The sequence below is a fragment of the Festucalex cinctus genome, chromosome 1, assembly GCF_051991245.1.
Source record: "Festucalex cinctus isolate MCC-2025b chromosome 1, RoL_Fcin_1.0, whole genome shotgun sequence".
Lineage (NCBI taxonomy): Eukaryota > Metazoa > Chordata > Actinopteri > Syngnathiformes > Syngnathidae > Festucalex > Festucalex cinctus.
The window spans coordinates 18404865-18423062 of NC_135411.1; the positions used below are offsets into that span (position 1 = coordinate 18404865).

General features: G+C 41.5%; 4 protein-coding genes across 4 annotated transcripts in view; 2 read left to right on the forward strand and 2 right to left on the reverse strand.

The window, feature by feature from the left end:
• Positions 1-470: 470 nt before the first annotated feature.
• Positions 471-9289, reverse strand: LOC144016819 (histamine H3 receptor-like). Its single transcript, XM_077518144.1, has 3 exons — positions 8780-9289; positions 8328-8494; positions 471-1545 (listed from the first exon to the last, which is right to left on the reverse strand). The coding sequence occupies exons 1-3, from the start codon at positions 9027-9029 to the stop codon at positions 799-801; spliced, it is 1164 nt and encodes a 387-aa protein (XP_077374270.1). The 5' UTR covers positions 9030-9289; the 3' UTR covers positions 471-798.
• Positions 9290-11293: 2004 nt separating this feature from the next.
• LOC144007866 (uncharacterized) lies at positions 11294-13779 on the forward strand. Its single transcript, XM_077507813.1, has 2 exons — positions 11294-12091; positions 12688-13779. Exons 1-2 carry the CDS (start codon positions 11855-11857, stop codon positions 13777-13779), a joined length of 1329 nt encoding a protein of 442 aa, XP_077363939.1. The 5' UTR covers positions 11294-11854.
• Positions 13780-13878: 99 nt separating this feature from the next.
• LOC144018206 (uncharacterized) lies at positions 13879-16715 on the reverse strand. Its single transcript, XM_077520444.1, has 4 exons — positions 16257-16715; positions 15454-15507; positions 15101-15178; positions 13879-14239 (listed from the first exon to the last, which is right to left on the reverse strand). The coding sequence occupies exons 1-4, from the start codon at positions 16672-16674 to the stop codon at positions 13905-13907; spliced, it is 885 nt and encodes a 294-aa protein (XP_077376570.1). The 5' UTR covers positions 16675-16715; the 3' UTR covers positions 13879-13904.
• Positions 16716-16877: 162 nt separating this feature from the next.
• LOC144018200 (oxysterol-binding protein-related protein 1-like) overlaps positions 16878-18198 on the forward strand; it is a 29343-nt gene continuing 28022 nt past the window's right edge. Inside the window, exon 1 of the mRNA XM_077520430.1 lies at positions 16878-17032. The gene's annotated coding sequence lies outside the window, so the exon portion shown is untranslated. The remainder of the gene's footprint in view (positions 17033-18198) is intronic.

An 18198-nucleotide genomic window follows, 5' to 3' on the forward strand; every position in this document is an offset into this window, starting at 1 on the left:
AAATACTTTTATTACTTTGCATTTAAGTGTTAATTCAAACACACTCGCTGCAGTCAGTCGGAGAGCAATTTGGGTCAACGATGCTTTGAAGCTGTGGTGCGTTCCACACGTTGAAAACTGCAAAGATAAATAGTGACATCTAGTGGCAATAAGAAACAAACACACACTTGACTCAACACAGCTAAACGGCACAATACAGTCATAAATGTTGTAAACGTTTCTTTTTCTTTTTTTTGCTGTCTTGGTCTCTTAACAACTTATTACAGTATAATGCAAAATGTAAACATTAACAAGAGTACAAGTGATGATGCAGTCCGACTTACAAATGTTTGTTTTGCAGGAGAACATTTCTGTTTTATTGTATATTCATGTTTTGTATGCCATTGCTCAGTTGTATAATGAAGTCCTTTATAAAAGTGATAATGGCAAAAGCGAGAGTGGGAAAATGTTTTTTTACTGGCACGATGGCATCATAGATGGATTTTCCATAAACCTCTATTTAATGGCAGTATCATGGTGATAGCAACATTTGTTCTTTTATGCAAATACATTCCTATTATAGAGTTCAGGCTGAAGTTTGCAAGCTACAATAAGCAATTCATTGAACATTGAGACATTTTTCATAGTTTTGTGGCACCTGCAGCGACTGTAAACATTTCAGTCATTTAAAACGAAACTTATGTGCAAGAAAGCACGTTAATCTCACAATAGATGAGGGTTTGCACACATACAAGACCATAATGATACATTACATGAAAAACTTCACAGTTTGGGCTGTCAACCGGGAGCGTTCGGTGGTCACTGGCCCGCACGAAGCACGGCTAAAGGGGGAGTCGAGCTTCGTCGCTTTGGGCATAGTATCTTAGCAAAGGCCCGGCGGAAGCTGCTGTGACACAGCGGGTAGAGGAAAGGGTTGACGGCAGAGTTGATCCACAGGAGCCAGAAGGTGACCTCATACCAGTGACGCGGGATGCATCGCCCTCTGCAGGCGGCACGGATGATCATCAGGAGGGTGTACGGTGCCCAGCAGATGGCAAACACACACACAATGATGGCAAGCGACTTAGCAATTTTCTTATCTCTGGACAGACGGTTGGGCCTGCTGCTCGCCGGATCCGGTTTGCCCAAATTGGGAGACGAGGCCGGGGAGTGGATGGAGCCCCGCGCGGCCAGTTTCCCTGCCGCCCCCCAGGTGCGGGAAAATGAGTTAGCGCCCCCTTGCGTAGACACGGGTTCATTTAGCTGAAGGTTGAGCTGAGCCTCCCTGCAGCGGAGCCTCCTCCGGCGTATGTTCAGATAAATGCTGAGGTTGAAGAAAGCCACCGAGATGAAAGGCGAGAAGAACTCCAGCATGGAGGCGCACAGCAGGAAATACCAGGAGTGATAGAATTCGGCGAAGCACTCTTCATTTGGCACCCGACTCCGGCCCGCCGCCAGCTCCCACACTATGATGGCCGGGGTGTACAGGACAAAGGCCAGCACCCACACCACAATCATCTTGATGATGGCTGAATGAGACGTGCTTTGTCTGGCCCGGTAACTCACCTGCGGCAAAAATAAATAAATAATAATAATAATTTAAAAAATAATAATAATAAACATCAGAAATCAGACTTTCCTTCCATCCAGTAAAAGACTAAACAATTTAAAAAAATAATTGCCCCTCTTCAATATTGCGATTGCAATTTAAAATGTTAATATTTTTTTCATTATTTGTGTTAGAGCTGTCAATCGATTAATTTTCTTTTTTTATCTGATTAATCACATTTCAGAATTTTGATTAATCACAATTAATCGCTTCATTAAAAATCTCATGACTGTGTTTTGTCTGTTTTGCTTGTGGCATAAATGTCTGATGTTTGGTTTTATTTGACTTTATTTGAATTGATGCAAGATGCAATTGGCATGTAACTACAGTGTTTTTGTTTTATTTGAACTGATGCAATCGAGATGTAACTATGTGATGTCAAGAATCTTTAATCTCTTTATATGGTCAGAAGCCAGTCAGTTTTACCCGCGTGGTCGTTAGCAACGAATCAGATAAATCCATGTCAGTCCTGTTTCAGCGACCTATTAGGGTTACCTACGTTTGGCCACAACCAATCAGATCCATGCACTGTCTATATAAGCCTGCCTGAGACAAAACACACCCTTGTGTTTTGTCGAATTATTACCACTGTTCCTCTGTGCAACTCTCGTTGTTTCTCGCCTAGTCAAATTATGTGAATCAATAGTTAAAATCTTATTTGTGTCTGCGTTTTGGGATCCAACTCCAGAAAATAACAGAATAATCCGACCAAATGGATCCCGCAGACTTAAATAAGATGTGCCAGGCCCTGGACTCGAACAATTGCGTGCACGTCATGATCAGGCCTTGACTGGTCTGAGAGATGCGCTAAAGACTTTCGCCAACCAGTCAGCCTGTCCCAGCACCGATCCCCAATGCTGACGCATTGGACTTCTGGATGGGAGCAGTCGCAGCGCTACCCGACCGACCGGAGGCTTCACTCCTGCCTCAGCTTCAAGTCCACGAACCTCGTCTGCTGCAGCTTCAAATCCGCCGTCCCGGCGCCTCGGCAGTTTCTGGCCACTCCGCCTGTGCCGCTGCTGCTGCTTCAGCCCTCGTATGCTTCGCCTGTGCTGCTGCCGCCCCTGCCCGTTTCGCCGGTGCCGCTGCAGCCCCTGGCCTCTCTGTCCCTGGCCGATGCAGCCGTCTCAAGTCCTCTCCTCGCGGCAGAGTTGCTGGCGTCTCAAGTTCCAGCGGCGCCCGGTCAGCGTCTGCCTCTCGCTCAAGTTTCGTCTCGTTCCAGTTCCGACGGTGCCCGGCCCATGGCCGCCTCTCGGCTGCTACCCGCTCTAGTTCCGGTGGCACACTTGCGGCCACCACCTGCACCTGTTCCGGCGGCGCAAGCGCTGCGGCCGCCTTCACCCTTCGTTTGGCGTCCCGGACGCCCTCCCACTTGGCCCGGCCGGGACTCACTCGTATGGCGTCTTGGTCGACCTCAAGCAGGATTGCTACGACCTTTGCCCAGTCCATCACGTCCGTGGTCACAGGTATCATTGAACTTTATTACTGGCCTCCCTGCTCCCTGAGGCAACACAGTAATACTGACTGTCAGCTCGTTTCTCTAAAATATCGTGAGTGGTTGTGTAACATATTCCCCATGAAAATTTGTATTTAATTGGAGACTTCCTGAAATTCTGAGATTTCGGATATGTTTACCCCTACGTGTCCAGGCTGCAAATGAATGGTGTTTGTGCCAAGCCACCACTGGTTATTGTTGCATAGCAATGGTGTGCAAGTGCAGCTCACTCATTGACGCATTTTCAGAAATAAACAAATAACAAAACAATTGTTTAATTTCACATTAGATTGGTATGCAGGCTTGTACTATTACTTTAAAAAGTACATTTTAATTTATTCCATCTTTAATAATTAGCACAGCTGCAAAATTCTGCTTCATAACGAGTTTCTTAAAATAGTACAATCCCTTAAAGTTAACATTATTGTCACATACAGCATGTAGAACAATTCAAATATAACTGGAGCAAAAAAAATTGTATGTAGAAAAATTATAAAACGTGATTCTTACTTCCACAAACTGAAGTCAAATACCATACTAACGCTCAACGCACTTAATCATTTGTGATACAGTGTTCCCTCGTTTTCCGCTGGGGTTCGGTTCCAAAAAATACCCGCAATAAATGAAATCCGCGAAGTAGTTAGCTTTATGTTTTACAACTCTTAGAAATGTTTTAAGGCTCAAAAATCCCCGATCGCAAAATTTATACACTTTTCTCATTGAGTTCATTTACATGTTCTCCCATTTCTCTCTTGTTCAAACATTGATAATATTCAAAACTTCATAAATTTTTATAAAATGGGTATATTACTGTAAAAAAAATATGCAAAATTGCACTTAAAAAAAAATCCGCGATACAGCGCGACCGCGAAAAGTGAACCGCGTTATAGAGAGGGAAGACTGTATTTTCTTGCTTTACTGTACGTCGAGTGTGTTCCCTTGTAGCGAACATTTCCCAGCATGCTCACCTCTCACCCAACCTTAAAATAGGGAATCTGCATCTAATTTGACTCCATCTTTTCCTTTCAAAGACACTTTTTTTTTTCGTGTCACTGCTGACGACCTTTTGTCTGTCAGTGTTCACAGAGGCAGGCTTTTAGGAGAATGCTGTTTGGCCCGCCGGTGGCCTGCTTCTGGCGCAATTGATCTCTCCACGTTGGGGAAGCTGCGTGAGGAGGAGGAGGGCCTCCATGATCAAAGCTGGCTAATTAAAGAAGAGCCTCCCGCTATCACTCTTTCTTTCTTTGTGCTGTTATTTGTATTCATGGCTCTGATGTAAAGTGTTTGCTCGTGAAAGGAAAGAGAACGCTGCCTTTGTCTACTACGCCAGTCCTCATTCACTTTTGGCTTGGCAACATGTGAATGCGGATTCGGTCTCTGCGCACGTTTTTCCCCTTTCGATTAAGGTCAGCAAAACGATGACTAAAAGATTACTTAGCTATTATCCTGTTGTGTGGGGGTGAGGTGGTAGTAAGTCACATAATGTGAAAGTCGCAAGTATATCTCAAGTCAAAATCTTCAAGGCTTAAGCTATTTCCAAGTTACTGTCAGGGGAAAAAAATCCATAAGGCAAGTCATAAATTCTTGCTCAATCACAACATATTAGAGTGATAAAATAGTTTTCACTGATTGCCACACAAAAAGTACATTATCTGTAAATGTTAATTTCCATAATCTCTAAAAATTAATGAATCTGAAATGAACACTACATTTACATACATTTAAATTAGAAGAATACTTGTTATTTTGAGAGACATTCACTTTGTACACTTTGTAGGTTGTGGAGACCTGCATATGTTACGGGGGCCTTGCCACATCAAATATGGTGGACATGCTCATGACCAGAAAGGTATTCAAAGTGTAAGATAGTCATTGCTTTTTGAATGGCATGGCTTTAAGATTATACTCCATTTTGTCTAATAATGTATCACTTTATTGAGTTCTTCATTAAATACATAACCAACATCAACTTTAATATTTGACTAGCTGTTGGGGTGCTAAACTGTCAGGTTGACCTAGCTAGTTTAGCTTCACAGTTCACATGGCTAGCTTACCATGATGGTAAACTTCCTAGATGTTATGTTTCTTATCTTTGAGTTTCAAACCTTGCATGGTGCTATTGTCTTTTTCTCAGTTTCATCAAACCTTGAATCTATGTACAGTATTCATCATTGGTGCCTTCCTTCTGTGGGACTTGCTCAACGAGTCAGCTTCAGTCAATTATAACTTTTCTTTCACATACAAAAGGCACATGATTACCTGACTTGACTTTGACTCAAACTCTATGATTTACAAAGTCATTTTGTTTACATTTTAAAATCTACTTTTAACAAAGCTAATAGCAAATAGTAGGCCTAGCTACAACTCCTCTGTCTACTTCTGGTATATTTTCCAGCAATGTGGCTGCCTTGTGGCACCCCTCACTGGTCAGTCTTGGACCAGGTATGTGTCTGGTTTGGGGAAGGGAATGAGTGCGGACTCTCATTTTAAAAATGGTATGTGTGTAATGTATCACATTGCTGTTTACTGTGTTTTCCTTTCCACAGCCAATTTTATTTATTTTTTTTTGTCACTGAGTAAAGAGTCGCATTAGCGGGTGGCACAGGGCCGAACTGGGTCAGCCATGATTAACCTGTGCAGATGGGCCCATTTGGGAGAATGATGTGGTGAGGTGGTGTCAATGCCCCCACCACTAACCTGGCACACTGACCAGTCAAGAATGAAGCTCCAGACTGTACGCAGTTGGGAATCTGCAGTGAAACCTCAAGTTTAAACACAATCTGTTCCAATTTGTGTGAATTTTGAAATGACATAGGAAATGAATTCAATCAGTTCCTGAATTAAACTCTTGTCGTGATAGAATCTGTACTCATGGATTTGTGATTTTGAGGAAATGGTTTAGGAACGTTTCGTAATAATAAAATGCTGGCAAAGCCCTATCTGAATAGAAAGTGGTGACAAGAACATCAACTGAGACTCAAGCCTTGTACATTGGGTAGGAGCTAAGTTTAGCCGGTTGGTGCATTGCTCTCTCGCTAAACCTGCATGAATAATGTCATCTCATACACAAAATAAGATAACGAGCAAACACACTAAATTCATGAGCTGGGATTCTCACATGTTTTAATAACATCATGCGTGATGATCTTGAATGATATACTTTTACTGAAAATGTTGGACAAATTGGATAATGTAATTATTAGGGATGTAACAATAAGGGCAATATTGTGATATCGTGATATAAAAACTGCCACAATATCGTCGTCGTCATGTTCACAATATTTTAAAAGGAACACATCTGTTTTAAAGGTCAGGTTGATTTCCATTTGTGCAGTTCTACCACCCTCTAGTGGCTAGTTTATTAGTGAAATTTAATTTTCATTAGTGATGTTTTGGCCTTCTATGTTTAAAATCTATGCTAATTGTCAGATGAAGGGGAACCTAATTTGCTTGTGAAGCGATCAATGTGTGCTTGCATTAGCAAGTAAGTGCCTTAATATTGTTATTAGAGATTGTAGGTGGTTTATATGCATCGCTGTTATGTACAAAAGCACAATATTGTGCTTTTTTTAGTATGAGCTCTTTTTGTTTTTTTTTTGTTTTTACAATATTGTGATCTTTTTTAAATATCGCCAACACCCCCACAATATCGTGATAATTATCGTATCATGATGTTTGCATATCGTTACATCCCTAGTAATTATGTGCTAACATTGTGTTTGTACTTTCACCTTTAGGGTACTCATTATTTCAAGTTCCCATAAAGACCTCCTACATATTGTTATAGTTAACAAAAACTAACAAAATAACCAAAACTAAAATTTAAAAAAAATATTTCTTAACAAAATCCAATAATAACTAAAATGCTTTTAAGAAAAATATGTAAACTGAAGCTACAATTTATGTTTACAAGTCCGTATACAAGACTAATTGAAACGATACTGAACAAAAGTATAAACGCAATCCCATTTTCCACTCAAGGACTCAAAGATCTAAAACCTTTTCTACATATCGTCGCTGTCCTGTGAAAAAGTTATGTCCTTTTTTCTTTCTTTTTTTTTTTAATGTTTTTGGGATGTCTGCATTCAAGTTTCATCCCATGAACAACCAAAAAAAAAAAAAAAAGAAACAAAAATGGGCACAAGTATTTTTCACAGGACAGCGTTGATATACAAACGGTCCCTCAAATATTATTCGCAAATCTGTCTAAACCATTTCAGGGAAGTTCATTTGCATGTTCGTCATCCTCGTCGGGGTCTCGACCTAACTGCAGTTTTGTCGTCCTGACCGACTTGAGTGCGTGAATGCTCACATTCGATGGCGTCTGGCACGTTGGAGAGGTGTTCTTTTCACGGATGACAACAACCTGATCAACTCAGAGAGTTGAGTTGGAGAGTTTTGTATTGCGTGAGGCAAATGGTGGTCACACCAGATCCTGATTGGTTCCGTGACCCTCTGATCCTCACAGTAGAGCAAAACGGCACATTTCAAAGTGGTCTTTTATTGTGACCAACCTAAGGCGCACCTGTGCAACAATCATGCTGCTTATCGGCATTTTGATATGACACCAGTGAGGTGGGATGACGAAAAAGTGTAAGATCATTTACTTCAACTCATGAAATATGGGAATAGATACAGAAGTGTAACATTTATACTTACTTGTGTTCAATGTAACTAATATATTGTGAAAACATCTTTTGTTTTCATCATTCTTTCGTCAATGAAATGTATACTTGAGCCTTTGGAGTTGATTTTAAGTGTATTTATTTTTGTATTAGCAGGAGCGGAAGGTTGAAGTGTTTGTGTGCTTCTCAACAGGAATTCAAGCTACACATCCACTTTAGAAGTTGGCAACTTGGCAAACAAGGGATGGAAAGCAAGACAAAACCTAGCTTTATTTAAGACGTGTACGATTATTGTACTTTAAAGTCTACGGACTGTTAACTGTATTTTATTTCTGGATGATTAATTTTCAAATAATACTTTGGTTGATTTATTTTTAACTACACAATACTTACTGTGAAGTTTTTTTTAAATCTTACGCACAAGAAATAGAAATACAGAAAAATCCATGAATACAAAAAAACTAATACTAATGTTAAAACTAATGAAAACTAAACTATAATGGAGCATTTAAATAAAAAAAAAAAAAAAAAAAACTCTAAATGAAATAAAAAAAATCTAATGACAATTCCAAAACTATTTAACCCTCCTGTCTACATTATGACACTAAGAACTACTCACAGCTCTGGTGACAGACAGGAAGCGGTCATAGCTGATGAGCACGATGCTGAAGACGGACGCCGAACACAGCAGGTAGTCCATGACCAGCCACAGCTTGCACAGCCCCCTGCCCAGCGTCCACCGGCCGGTGAGGATGTAAGGGATGTACACCGGCATGCAGAACGCTCCTGTATAGGGTAGATGGGATAAACTTTATTATCCTGGAGGGAAATTGGTGTGTGTGTCTGGGGAGGTGCACGGGGGGACCAGCCGTCTGCTGTTATGTGCCATAAAAATTCACAGGTTGAACCGTTATAATATAATTCCACAATTTCCCTCGATTGAACACACATTAAGTTGTAACTCAAATATCCATTTTAGCAGGATGAGCCTCAGTGTGTACTTTTACAATAGAATGAGATTTGAATTCATATTTCAAGAAAGAATAAATAAAAGACTAAAAGTGTACTTACCTACAAGAAAGTCCGATATTGCCAGATTCAGAAAGTAGTAATTAGATTGCCTCCTCAGACTCTTGTCCACTTTGAAAGCGAGCATGACCAGCGCGTTGCCCAAAACTGTCACGACCACCAAAGTCACCATCATCACCATTAGAACGGCAAAGACCGGTCCCGAAAAGGTGCTTTGCGGGGTGCTTTGCACTCTTGCCGGGCCATCGTCCGAGAACCGCCCGCTGGAGTTTGACTGGGTGCGCTCCTCCATGTGGTTTTTCTTTCCTTGCTACTGCGCGCGGTCCTCACAGCTGACGATGAGGCAGCAACAGGTGCGCTGTCCTACAGCTGCACATCCTCAAGTGAGGCACGCTAATGCGTCAAAGTTGTTTTGAAGCGAGCTTTTGTGTCCACAAGTGCCCGCCGAGTACAGGCAGGCGTGAGCGACGACCTCGATCGAGGCAGCCAGAGCCCAGAGGACGGTTTACTGGTCATCTCCCAGCGGTCGCTCTCGTGCCACCCGGTGATTTGGCCAGGGAACATCAACAAATGAACATGACACAATTACCGACCATTTTAAACACAGACATGCTAGCTTTTCGTTATAGTAGCAGTGGCTCAAATGAGAATATTTTATCATTGAATGCAGGTTTTCTATGTCTAATGTATTTACGTGAAGGCAATTTTACCCCAATATTGTGGACATAAATTTGTGGGGGGACCCTAGTGCCAAATTCGGCTCCAGTGTATTGAACTGCTTTGAATGCAGTTCAAGTAGCCTACATTATCATTCCATGTTTTAATTCACGTTACTTGCCACTGTTTGCAAAGGTTTATCTCCAATTTGACATGCCATGAACTTTTTGGAAAGTTTTTTTTTCTTTTTTTTTTCTCCAATAGATTCATCTTTTGTTGTGATTGCAATTATTCTATACTATCCTGTTTAGTTTTCAGTTTTGTGAAAAATATTTTAAACTGAATACAACTTAACTGAAAACGCATTTATTTTTTTAAATTTAGTTTTTAATGTTTGTTTTGTAAATGGGCAATAATCAAAAGTTACGCCACAACTCACAAATAGTACTTTGAGGTTAATGTGCTGAAAATTATTTCCTTCATTGTTTGCTTCCCTTTCCTCCAGACCATTTTTATTTTATTTTTTTATTATTTTTTATTATTATTATTATTATTATTTTGAATGAATGGGCTACTGTTGATCAATCTGTTGATCAAACCTACGGGTACTTTTCTCTTCCTTCCTCTGCTGCATCCTTCTCTACTGCATAATGTGCATGTGTACACAGTACATATTGAGTCAGTCGCCTGTATACTTATGTACTATTGTAAGCCTGTTATGTCGTCTGAGGAGGGCTGTATTTGCTACATCAAAACTCTAAAACTCTTTGATCACAGTGCAGGTACACCTGCAGCACTCTTGACAAGATATGCATAGTTAATTTATGACACATTATAGCCGTGTGACACAGCACCTTAAGTGCCATTACCTATAAGCTGTGAAGAACTAATGGCTTGCTTTTTTTTTTGTTCCCACATTAACCTTTATAAGAATGATCAGGCTAATTTCCCGTGATCACCAGACCACACAACGATGGCTGTTGTGGCAATGCCATGGAAACGCGAGTTAATTACAGATATCACCAGAGCGAATTAGTCGTGCACCTGCCTCAATGGACAGAGATTTCACAAGAGCTAACTAGATTAGATGGGTTTTGTACACAGAGATAGGGACTTGCAATTTCCTTGCTGTGAATCACTGAGATGATGCATCCATTGAGGAGAGTGTTACGCTTTTTCACTGCTGAAAAACGTTCACAAAGACTATATATTGAATCCCCAAATGGCCCACACTTGAATACTTTTTCCTTTCTCTGAACACAGAAACAATTGTACATTAGTCAAATATCATTTCCTCTATAAATGAGTGTAGTTTAAAAATCATTAAATATTCTTTTTGGGCAGTGCGCACACATCACACAAGTCCCCCCATTTTGTATTTTCCTCTGCAGGAGCCTTTGTCTGCCTTATTTGCATTCTGACTCTATGTCGCCGGTGGCCCAGCTGAGGTCCGAAAGAAATGAAAAACACTACAGATTGCCCTGCAAGCTGCTCAAGGAGCCCAGCAAGAATTATTGTTATTTTCAGCCAAATAGGACACACCAGCATCATCTCACAGAGTTGCTCACATTGTGACAGGGGGGGGGGGGCACAGTAATACAAGAAAAACGTGTTTTTCCACATTACAGCATAGATTATTATTGATAGATTTTATTCACAACGAGCAATAAGTGAATACAAATGAGGACAGATAATTTAAGTGTATTTTTCAACAGGCAACACATGCATCCATTTTCTATGCCAGTTGTGTAAGGTGGAGTCTATTCCAGCAGATGTTGAGCGAGAGGCATGGTAGACCTTGCATTGGTTGCCAGTCGATTGCATATAAAGTTACTCTGACGCAATAAGAGAAGTGCGCATTAAGTTTGCGCATGCGCGAGGGAAAAAAACGAGGCTACCAACTACCCTATCATTTTGAATGGCGGAGATTAGTGGTGACAATCTTTGCGTAACTGTACATTTTAAAGCTTGCAAGTCAACTTCTCCGATGTCAGTAAACCGCATGCTATGCTTGTTAATATAAAAACTGAAACTTTCCAGCGGTTGAAACGTTTCTATCAGAGCCGATTCCACTGGATCCAATTCTTTTTCAATCACCGTTTGGTCGTTTCGTCTACCCACAATGCACCACGCCGCTACCCATAATGCACCTTGAATTCGGGATGCGCACTTCGCTTTCACACCAAAAAGCCCATGAACTTTGAGTTTATGGTAGAGTCAGTTCCGGGTCCGAAGAACTTGTGAGCGGCCCACGAGTTTGCGTTCACACAGCATGAAAGCGGACGAAGTAGCTTATTCAAATGAGACTGATGACGTATGTCAGCGGGAGGAAAAAAACAGCACTACCCCGCCTGTCCAGCAAGTGGCGGTACCGGTAAAACTGAATGACAAACAAGCAGGGTGACGTTGAAAACCGCGACCTTTAACCCTCCATCGCCATTTGTTGTGATACAAGGCGGCATGGTGGAGCATGATCATCTTTTTCTCTTCCTTGTCATGTTGTACAAAGTTGCGGTTGCAACTATTAGAACGTCAAGGGAAAGGTTGATGACAACCATTAGGACCTGCCGTCCCTCAGCAAGACGAGAAATGGGCAGAATTCGCTCACGCCTCGTGGAAAGACGGTCAAACCTGCAAACACGAAGACTCTTAGTCCTGCAAGCGCGAAAACTCCTGCAAGCACGAAGACGTGCACTGGTAAGGCTTAAACACACAATTATACGGAATTTATTTCACATTGGTAACTTGTAACATAATGTGATTAAAGTGAATCGTGTTTCCGCGCGCGTCGGTCTTGTTTGTGGATAGCTTGCCGTGACGCGCGCTTTCATGAACTCGGCAATCGCTGGAAACTGGTGTTTCCCGCCTAGTTATCGTGCAATTCACGGCAAAATAGGGCTTGATGGCGATTTGCTGTTCACGCTAAATGTACGCTTCGTAATTCATAATATCGTTGGAACTGGATGTATTGTTAGTCTGTCCACGTGTTGTTTTTTTGCTTTAAAAAAAAACGAAAAAAAAACAAAACGATCCAAAGTGTTGAAATGGCTTGCTTTCTTTGACAATGCACAAATGATGGGACAGACGTGCCGGGATTTGGGGAAAAGTTATTAATTTGGGAAGTGTTAGATTGCCACCTCAAGCTAGTGGTTTATTATAGGGCCACACATATAGGTGCATATTCCGCTATTTTAAGATATTCTGGTCTCATGTCAATCACGAGGTTGTTGCACAAAAGTAATTAATGTAGATATTAATTTAGCATTCATTAATTTGTTGTGTTTCTGTTTCAGATTTGCCACTTCTACCGGTCTGGGTGTGTTCCACGCAGGGTGTGGAAGAACATCAGAACCTCTGACTGGTGGGACGCTGTAGTTTCAACCTACGATGATGGCAGATGGATGAAATACTTTCGTGTTTCCAAGGACACATTCGAGAACCTCTGTTACCGTCTTGGACCCGAGCTGGAGAAGAGTGACACCAACTATCGTCTTTGTGTTCCACTGCGAAAGAGAGTTGCTGTAGCTCTGTGGAAACTTGCCACCAATAATGAGTATAGGAGCATCTCACATTTGTTTGGCATTGGCATTTCTACAGTGTGCCATTGTGTGCATAACTTCTGCACTGCGGTCGAGAAGGTGCTTTTGGCAGAGGTCATACGGTTGCCCTGCAAAAACAAATTAGAAGACATGGCAGCACATTTTCAGACAAAATGGGGGCTGCCACAGTGTGTGGGTGCGATAGCTGGATCCCACATTCCCATTATTCGACCAGAAGAGTACCACACTGAATACTTTAACCGCAAAGGCTGGCACTCCATCATCCTGCACGCTGTGGTGGATGCAAAGGGGCTCTTTTGGAATGTTTTTGTTGGTGCTGCTGGGAGCCTGCATGATGCTAGAGTGCTCCGCTTGTCTGGGCTATGGGATCTGGTGGACAGAGGTTTGCTACACCCTCAAGAAACAAAAAACATACATGGACACAACGTTGGGTATTACCTCCTTGGTGATGCTGCCTATCCACTTAAGAGCTGGCTGCTGAAGCCGTTCAATGACAACGGCAGGCTGACCATGCAGCAGTTAATTTACAACAACAAGACAAGCAGAGCCCGAATCACTGCGGAACACGCATTTGGTAGATTAAAGGGCAGGTGGCGATGTTTGTTAAATCGCAATGACTGTCAACTGGACAAAGTAAAGTCTATGGTCATAACTTGTTGTGTTTTACACAATTTGTGTGAACAGAACGGGGATGATTTTTTGGGAGAATGGGAGGACAGTGCTATTGTCCCGGAGCAGCCTGATGGTACTGAGTCTGCAATAGCGGAAACTGAGGGGGTGCATGCCCGTGCAGCAATTCTGAAGTTTTTAAATGCATCATTGTAAAGGAATTGTGTGTTTGCATTACTGATTTTTTTGTTTTTAAATAAAAAACATAAAAAATAATTTGAGCGTAAGTTTTTATTTGTGTGAAAAAAACAAAAACTCTGATATGAAATCGAAAGTATTTATTACTTTGGCATTTGGCTCATTGTGTCAACAAATCTGTTTAAGACTGCCAGGAAGCCCATTTGGAAGTCTCTGTCATGCCTCCGGTTTTGTTCTATCAGCTCACGTGCCAGCTGTTGATCTTTCGTGCGTTCCTGCCGTCTGAGTTCAAGGTCCTCCTTGCGCTCCTGGCGTCTGAGCTCAAGGTCCTCCTTGCGCTCCTGGCGTCTGAGCTCAAGGTCCTCCTTGTGCAACCTCACTTCTTCGAGTAACATCGCTCTCGTGGCCTCCCCGTTCTTTTCGTCAAATTCGCGCAGGTAATCCAAAAACAGGTGGTCTCGGCCACGTTTGCGCTTACCTGTAGGGATGTAAATGTACAATGAGCGAGTGACAAAAAAAGGTGCCCTTAAATTATTATTTATTATAAATTATGTGAATATAGGTTTAACGTATAATTGGATTTGAACCATTGCAATAATAGAAGGGTTGGGTATAATACTAATGTCCTAAATCAATGTGACTTTGATTCACAAGAGCTAAATTCCAAATTGATTCCAATATTTTTGATTCAATTCAATAGATTAATATACATCAACCATCACTTCTCAAATATGAAGGACCTGATCAAAAAGGCCACAATCATTCAATTCCAAATGAAATTATGCAGAGGCAGTATCTGCTGACATGATTTGAGTTTACTTTTGTTCATGGCTGTAGTGTGACTATAATCCTTAGCAAGCATAACAATTTGTTATTCAATAATTGTAACTGGGAAAAATGCCACGGAGGAGGCGGGCCGTCCATTTTGTGAAGGTAAGAAATTTGAAACTTCTGTGAACAGTGACTTTCACAAAAACACCAATATCCAAAAATGTATACTGTACACACAAAGAACATTTAGGCATTTAAATTATGTCCTGACTTTCTGGGGAAAACATATGTTAAAATAATGCCTTTATGAATCTATCAGTCTCCGAAAAGGAAAACGATAGTAATTTTTTGTGTAAAACCCAGCCTTAACAGAAGTGTGTGATTTTACTGGACATTGACCTGGACGGGGGAGCAAGGCAGAAGACTCAGGAAGAGCTCTGTTGATTCTGCTCGGAGGCCGCGAATGTTCACTTACTTCATCATTTGAAGCTGTATCAACATCATGTACATCCAAGGAGTAACAGTAAATAATTTCGATGAGCTTCAAGTTACATGTCTTTGAACTTACTGGAAGTTGACAGAGGGGCGCAGTTTCCGCTTGTGGATGGACCATCCTCGCTTATCCCTTCCAACGCCTCGACTGAAACTGTCTCAACAGAGTCATCCAGTGAGTAAGGGCACAGTGCAATGATTTAGGTGAGGGTAAAACACGCCACTCACATTATATCCTTCCATTTTTCATTGCCACAGAACAGAATATGCCACACTACATTGCCAAATATGGCGGCATGTACAAGCCTTTTTAGGCAGCAATACACACTGGCGTATCCAACGAAGTAAAATTAATTGTGAGTGGTGTTGCTTTATTAGTTTTATATGGAGCTTTTGAAGTTACATGAAATGAAATGAAATGAAACATACCAGGACTGCTCAGGGAGACATCAGAAGGTAATGAAGAGCTCAGAGAAGGTCCCGCTGTAAGTCAGAGTACATCACAACAAAAGGTCAGTTTACACTGTTAGACGACATACCTTTTAAGAGGCAAAAAAATAATAATAAAAAAAAATAAAAAAAATACATTGGGATTTTACTCTGAAAAGTTTTTACATGCTGTAGCCTCGACTTTTAATAAACATGCAATGAATGCATTTTCATGTAATCTTTATAGCAATGGATATTTCACCGTGACCGTCAACTCCCCTGCCAGCGAAATTCTCGCGCGATTCGTGGAAAAGTAGCGCTGGTATAGCGAGGTGAAGGTCACGGCAAAATATCCATTTCGAGCCTTACGCTTCCGTTTCCCTAGAACTATATATGAGCTGTTAGGTAATGAGACTAACAAGTTAAAACGCTTTAGTCGCGTTGTATACAGAGCCTTGGCTTAAGGGGGGGAAAAAATTAAGTGGTTGTTTTGCTTTTAACCGTGCATATCATGCCTGGTTTCCACACGTCCTTTGCACGAAGCTTTCCAATTTCGTCATCACTGAAAGCAGGGCTATTTCGGCATTAGCTGCCTACAATACTCTTCATTTACTAGGTTAATTGATTTAGGAATGATTTCACAACATTACATAGGTTCGGAGGTGGACGCGTGACTTTGCCAAGCTTAAGCCATGCTACGCTAACAGCTTAGTGCTAGCGCGGTGTAAAAGCAACGTTGCGACCTCGCAGCGACCTAAACGAATATATAAATAAAAAGTGTTCATGAGGCAATTTTGTCTTACCTTGGTGTGTTAGCGAGTCTGTTGGTGACGAATCCTCGTCCACTGCCGTGTCCTCGCACATGGCTTCCAGCATTGCAATTGCAGAGTACTTAGTTTTACCGGTTGTACACCCCATCCGGTGGCCGAGAATGACGTCCAGTCTTTCGTACCATTTATTAATTTTGCGGTCATTTCCGCTTCGGTTGTTGTGGTCCTTGAGTTTTTTATAGTCCTGTTTGAGTTTCTTGAGTTTTTCCCTTACCTGCTTTTGTGTGTGGAAAATGCTAAGCTCTGCTAGCTTCGCGGTTATCAATTGATAGACTTTATCGTTTCTTGTGGCACTTTCAAAGTGTCGTTGGGTCTCTTCGTCCCCGTAAATGCTCAGGAGAGCCTGCACTTCTTCGTCCGTCCACCTATCGTTTTTTTTAAATCCTTCCATTTCCAAAACGTTTGGGGGGAAAAATCGTCGCGCTCTCAGCAGTGAAAAGTAAAAAAAGAAATGGCGGCTTTACCGCGAAAAACTCACCTATCCAAAACACACCTCCTCGTCCAGTCAACCAATCATGACACACTTCACAACACGCCCCCACTTGTGTAGTTCAGGGTACACCGAAATACCCTCCTCTTGCCTAGGTACTTAGGTAGTACCGTTTCGACCCCCCCAGACCCGGAACTACTTTTGTGTGTGAACGCAAACTTTGGACAAACTCCCCCGGAACATAGGGAAGTTCCTGAATAAGTTCCTGCGGTGTGAAAGCGCCTATTTTCGATACTGCTTGTCCTCATTAGAGTCACAGGTAAGCTGGAGCCTATCCTAGCTGACTTTAGCCAGATGTAAATTAATGTACTGTAATCTCCAAATAAGTTGTATTCGAAAAACTCTTCAGGCAATGTCACAAGTTCTTTCTGGGATTTTGGAAATGGGACACAAAGAAGAGAGATATACGTCATGTATTTTGAGACAATGTCCAGGACAGAAAAAAAACTATGAGAGAGCTGGCAAGTTGTTTTCCCTTACAAAAGGCAGTGTGATGCTTCATTTTATTTTGTCTCTTATCTTGGAAAGGATTTTGTATCAATTTAAACTTTGGTTTTACTGTGTTTGATCACTGCACACTCTTTCCTAGCTAACTAACTAACTAGCTAGTTAGCTAGCTAGCTATGTAGCTGTTAGCCAGCTTTTATAAATTAATTGATTAATCTGTTTTTCCCCGTCAATTTAGTATGACCTTCAGAGTATAAAATGGGAGAAAGGTGCCACACTCCTTTATTCTAAATTAATCACATTACATGTACAGTACAAAAATGGCAGATAATATAAAGCCTATATTCAGTATTCGGGTCAAAAGATCTGGGTTTGTAAGAGAGGCCTCACAAATACCACTCATTCAGAAACGTAACAAAGACGCTTTCATGGAAAATAATGTTGCATATTCATTCTGGGAAAAACGTGTCAGCCAACCTCCATAGGTGGGTTTACTGAAAACGTAAACAAACGTAAAACACAATGTAGGAGCAGCTGGGCTCTATTGTATAGCCCACTTACAGACGTGTAAGCTTGTGTGTAACAGTACTAAAAAAATAAATAAATAAATAAAAAATAGATAAAACAAGAAACCAAGCATTGCAGCTGGATTTGGAAAGACCTGAAGTGACTCATTTGAATATGGAGGACACTCTGGAACAAAGCCCAGTGGGTCCGTCTGTAGTGTTGTCGATTACACTGAGCCTGCAGTGGCATTCCATTATTTTGTCACTCGAGTGTTTGCATGTGGCTGTTCCTCTGGAGTCGTGACGATAGCATAGTATAATAGCATGCTTAACCACCCTCTCCCCTCCCAACCGAAATAACAGCTACAATCAAGTAGCACCTTGTCTACATTTTAGTAATGGGACTTTTGGCTCTTTCAGGGGAGCCGTTCATTCGGGAGCCGTTCACGTAAAAGAGCCGTTCAAAAGATTG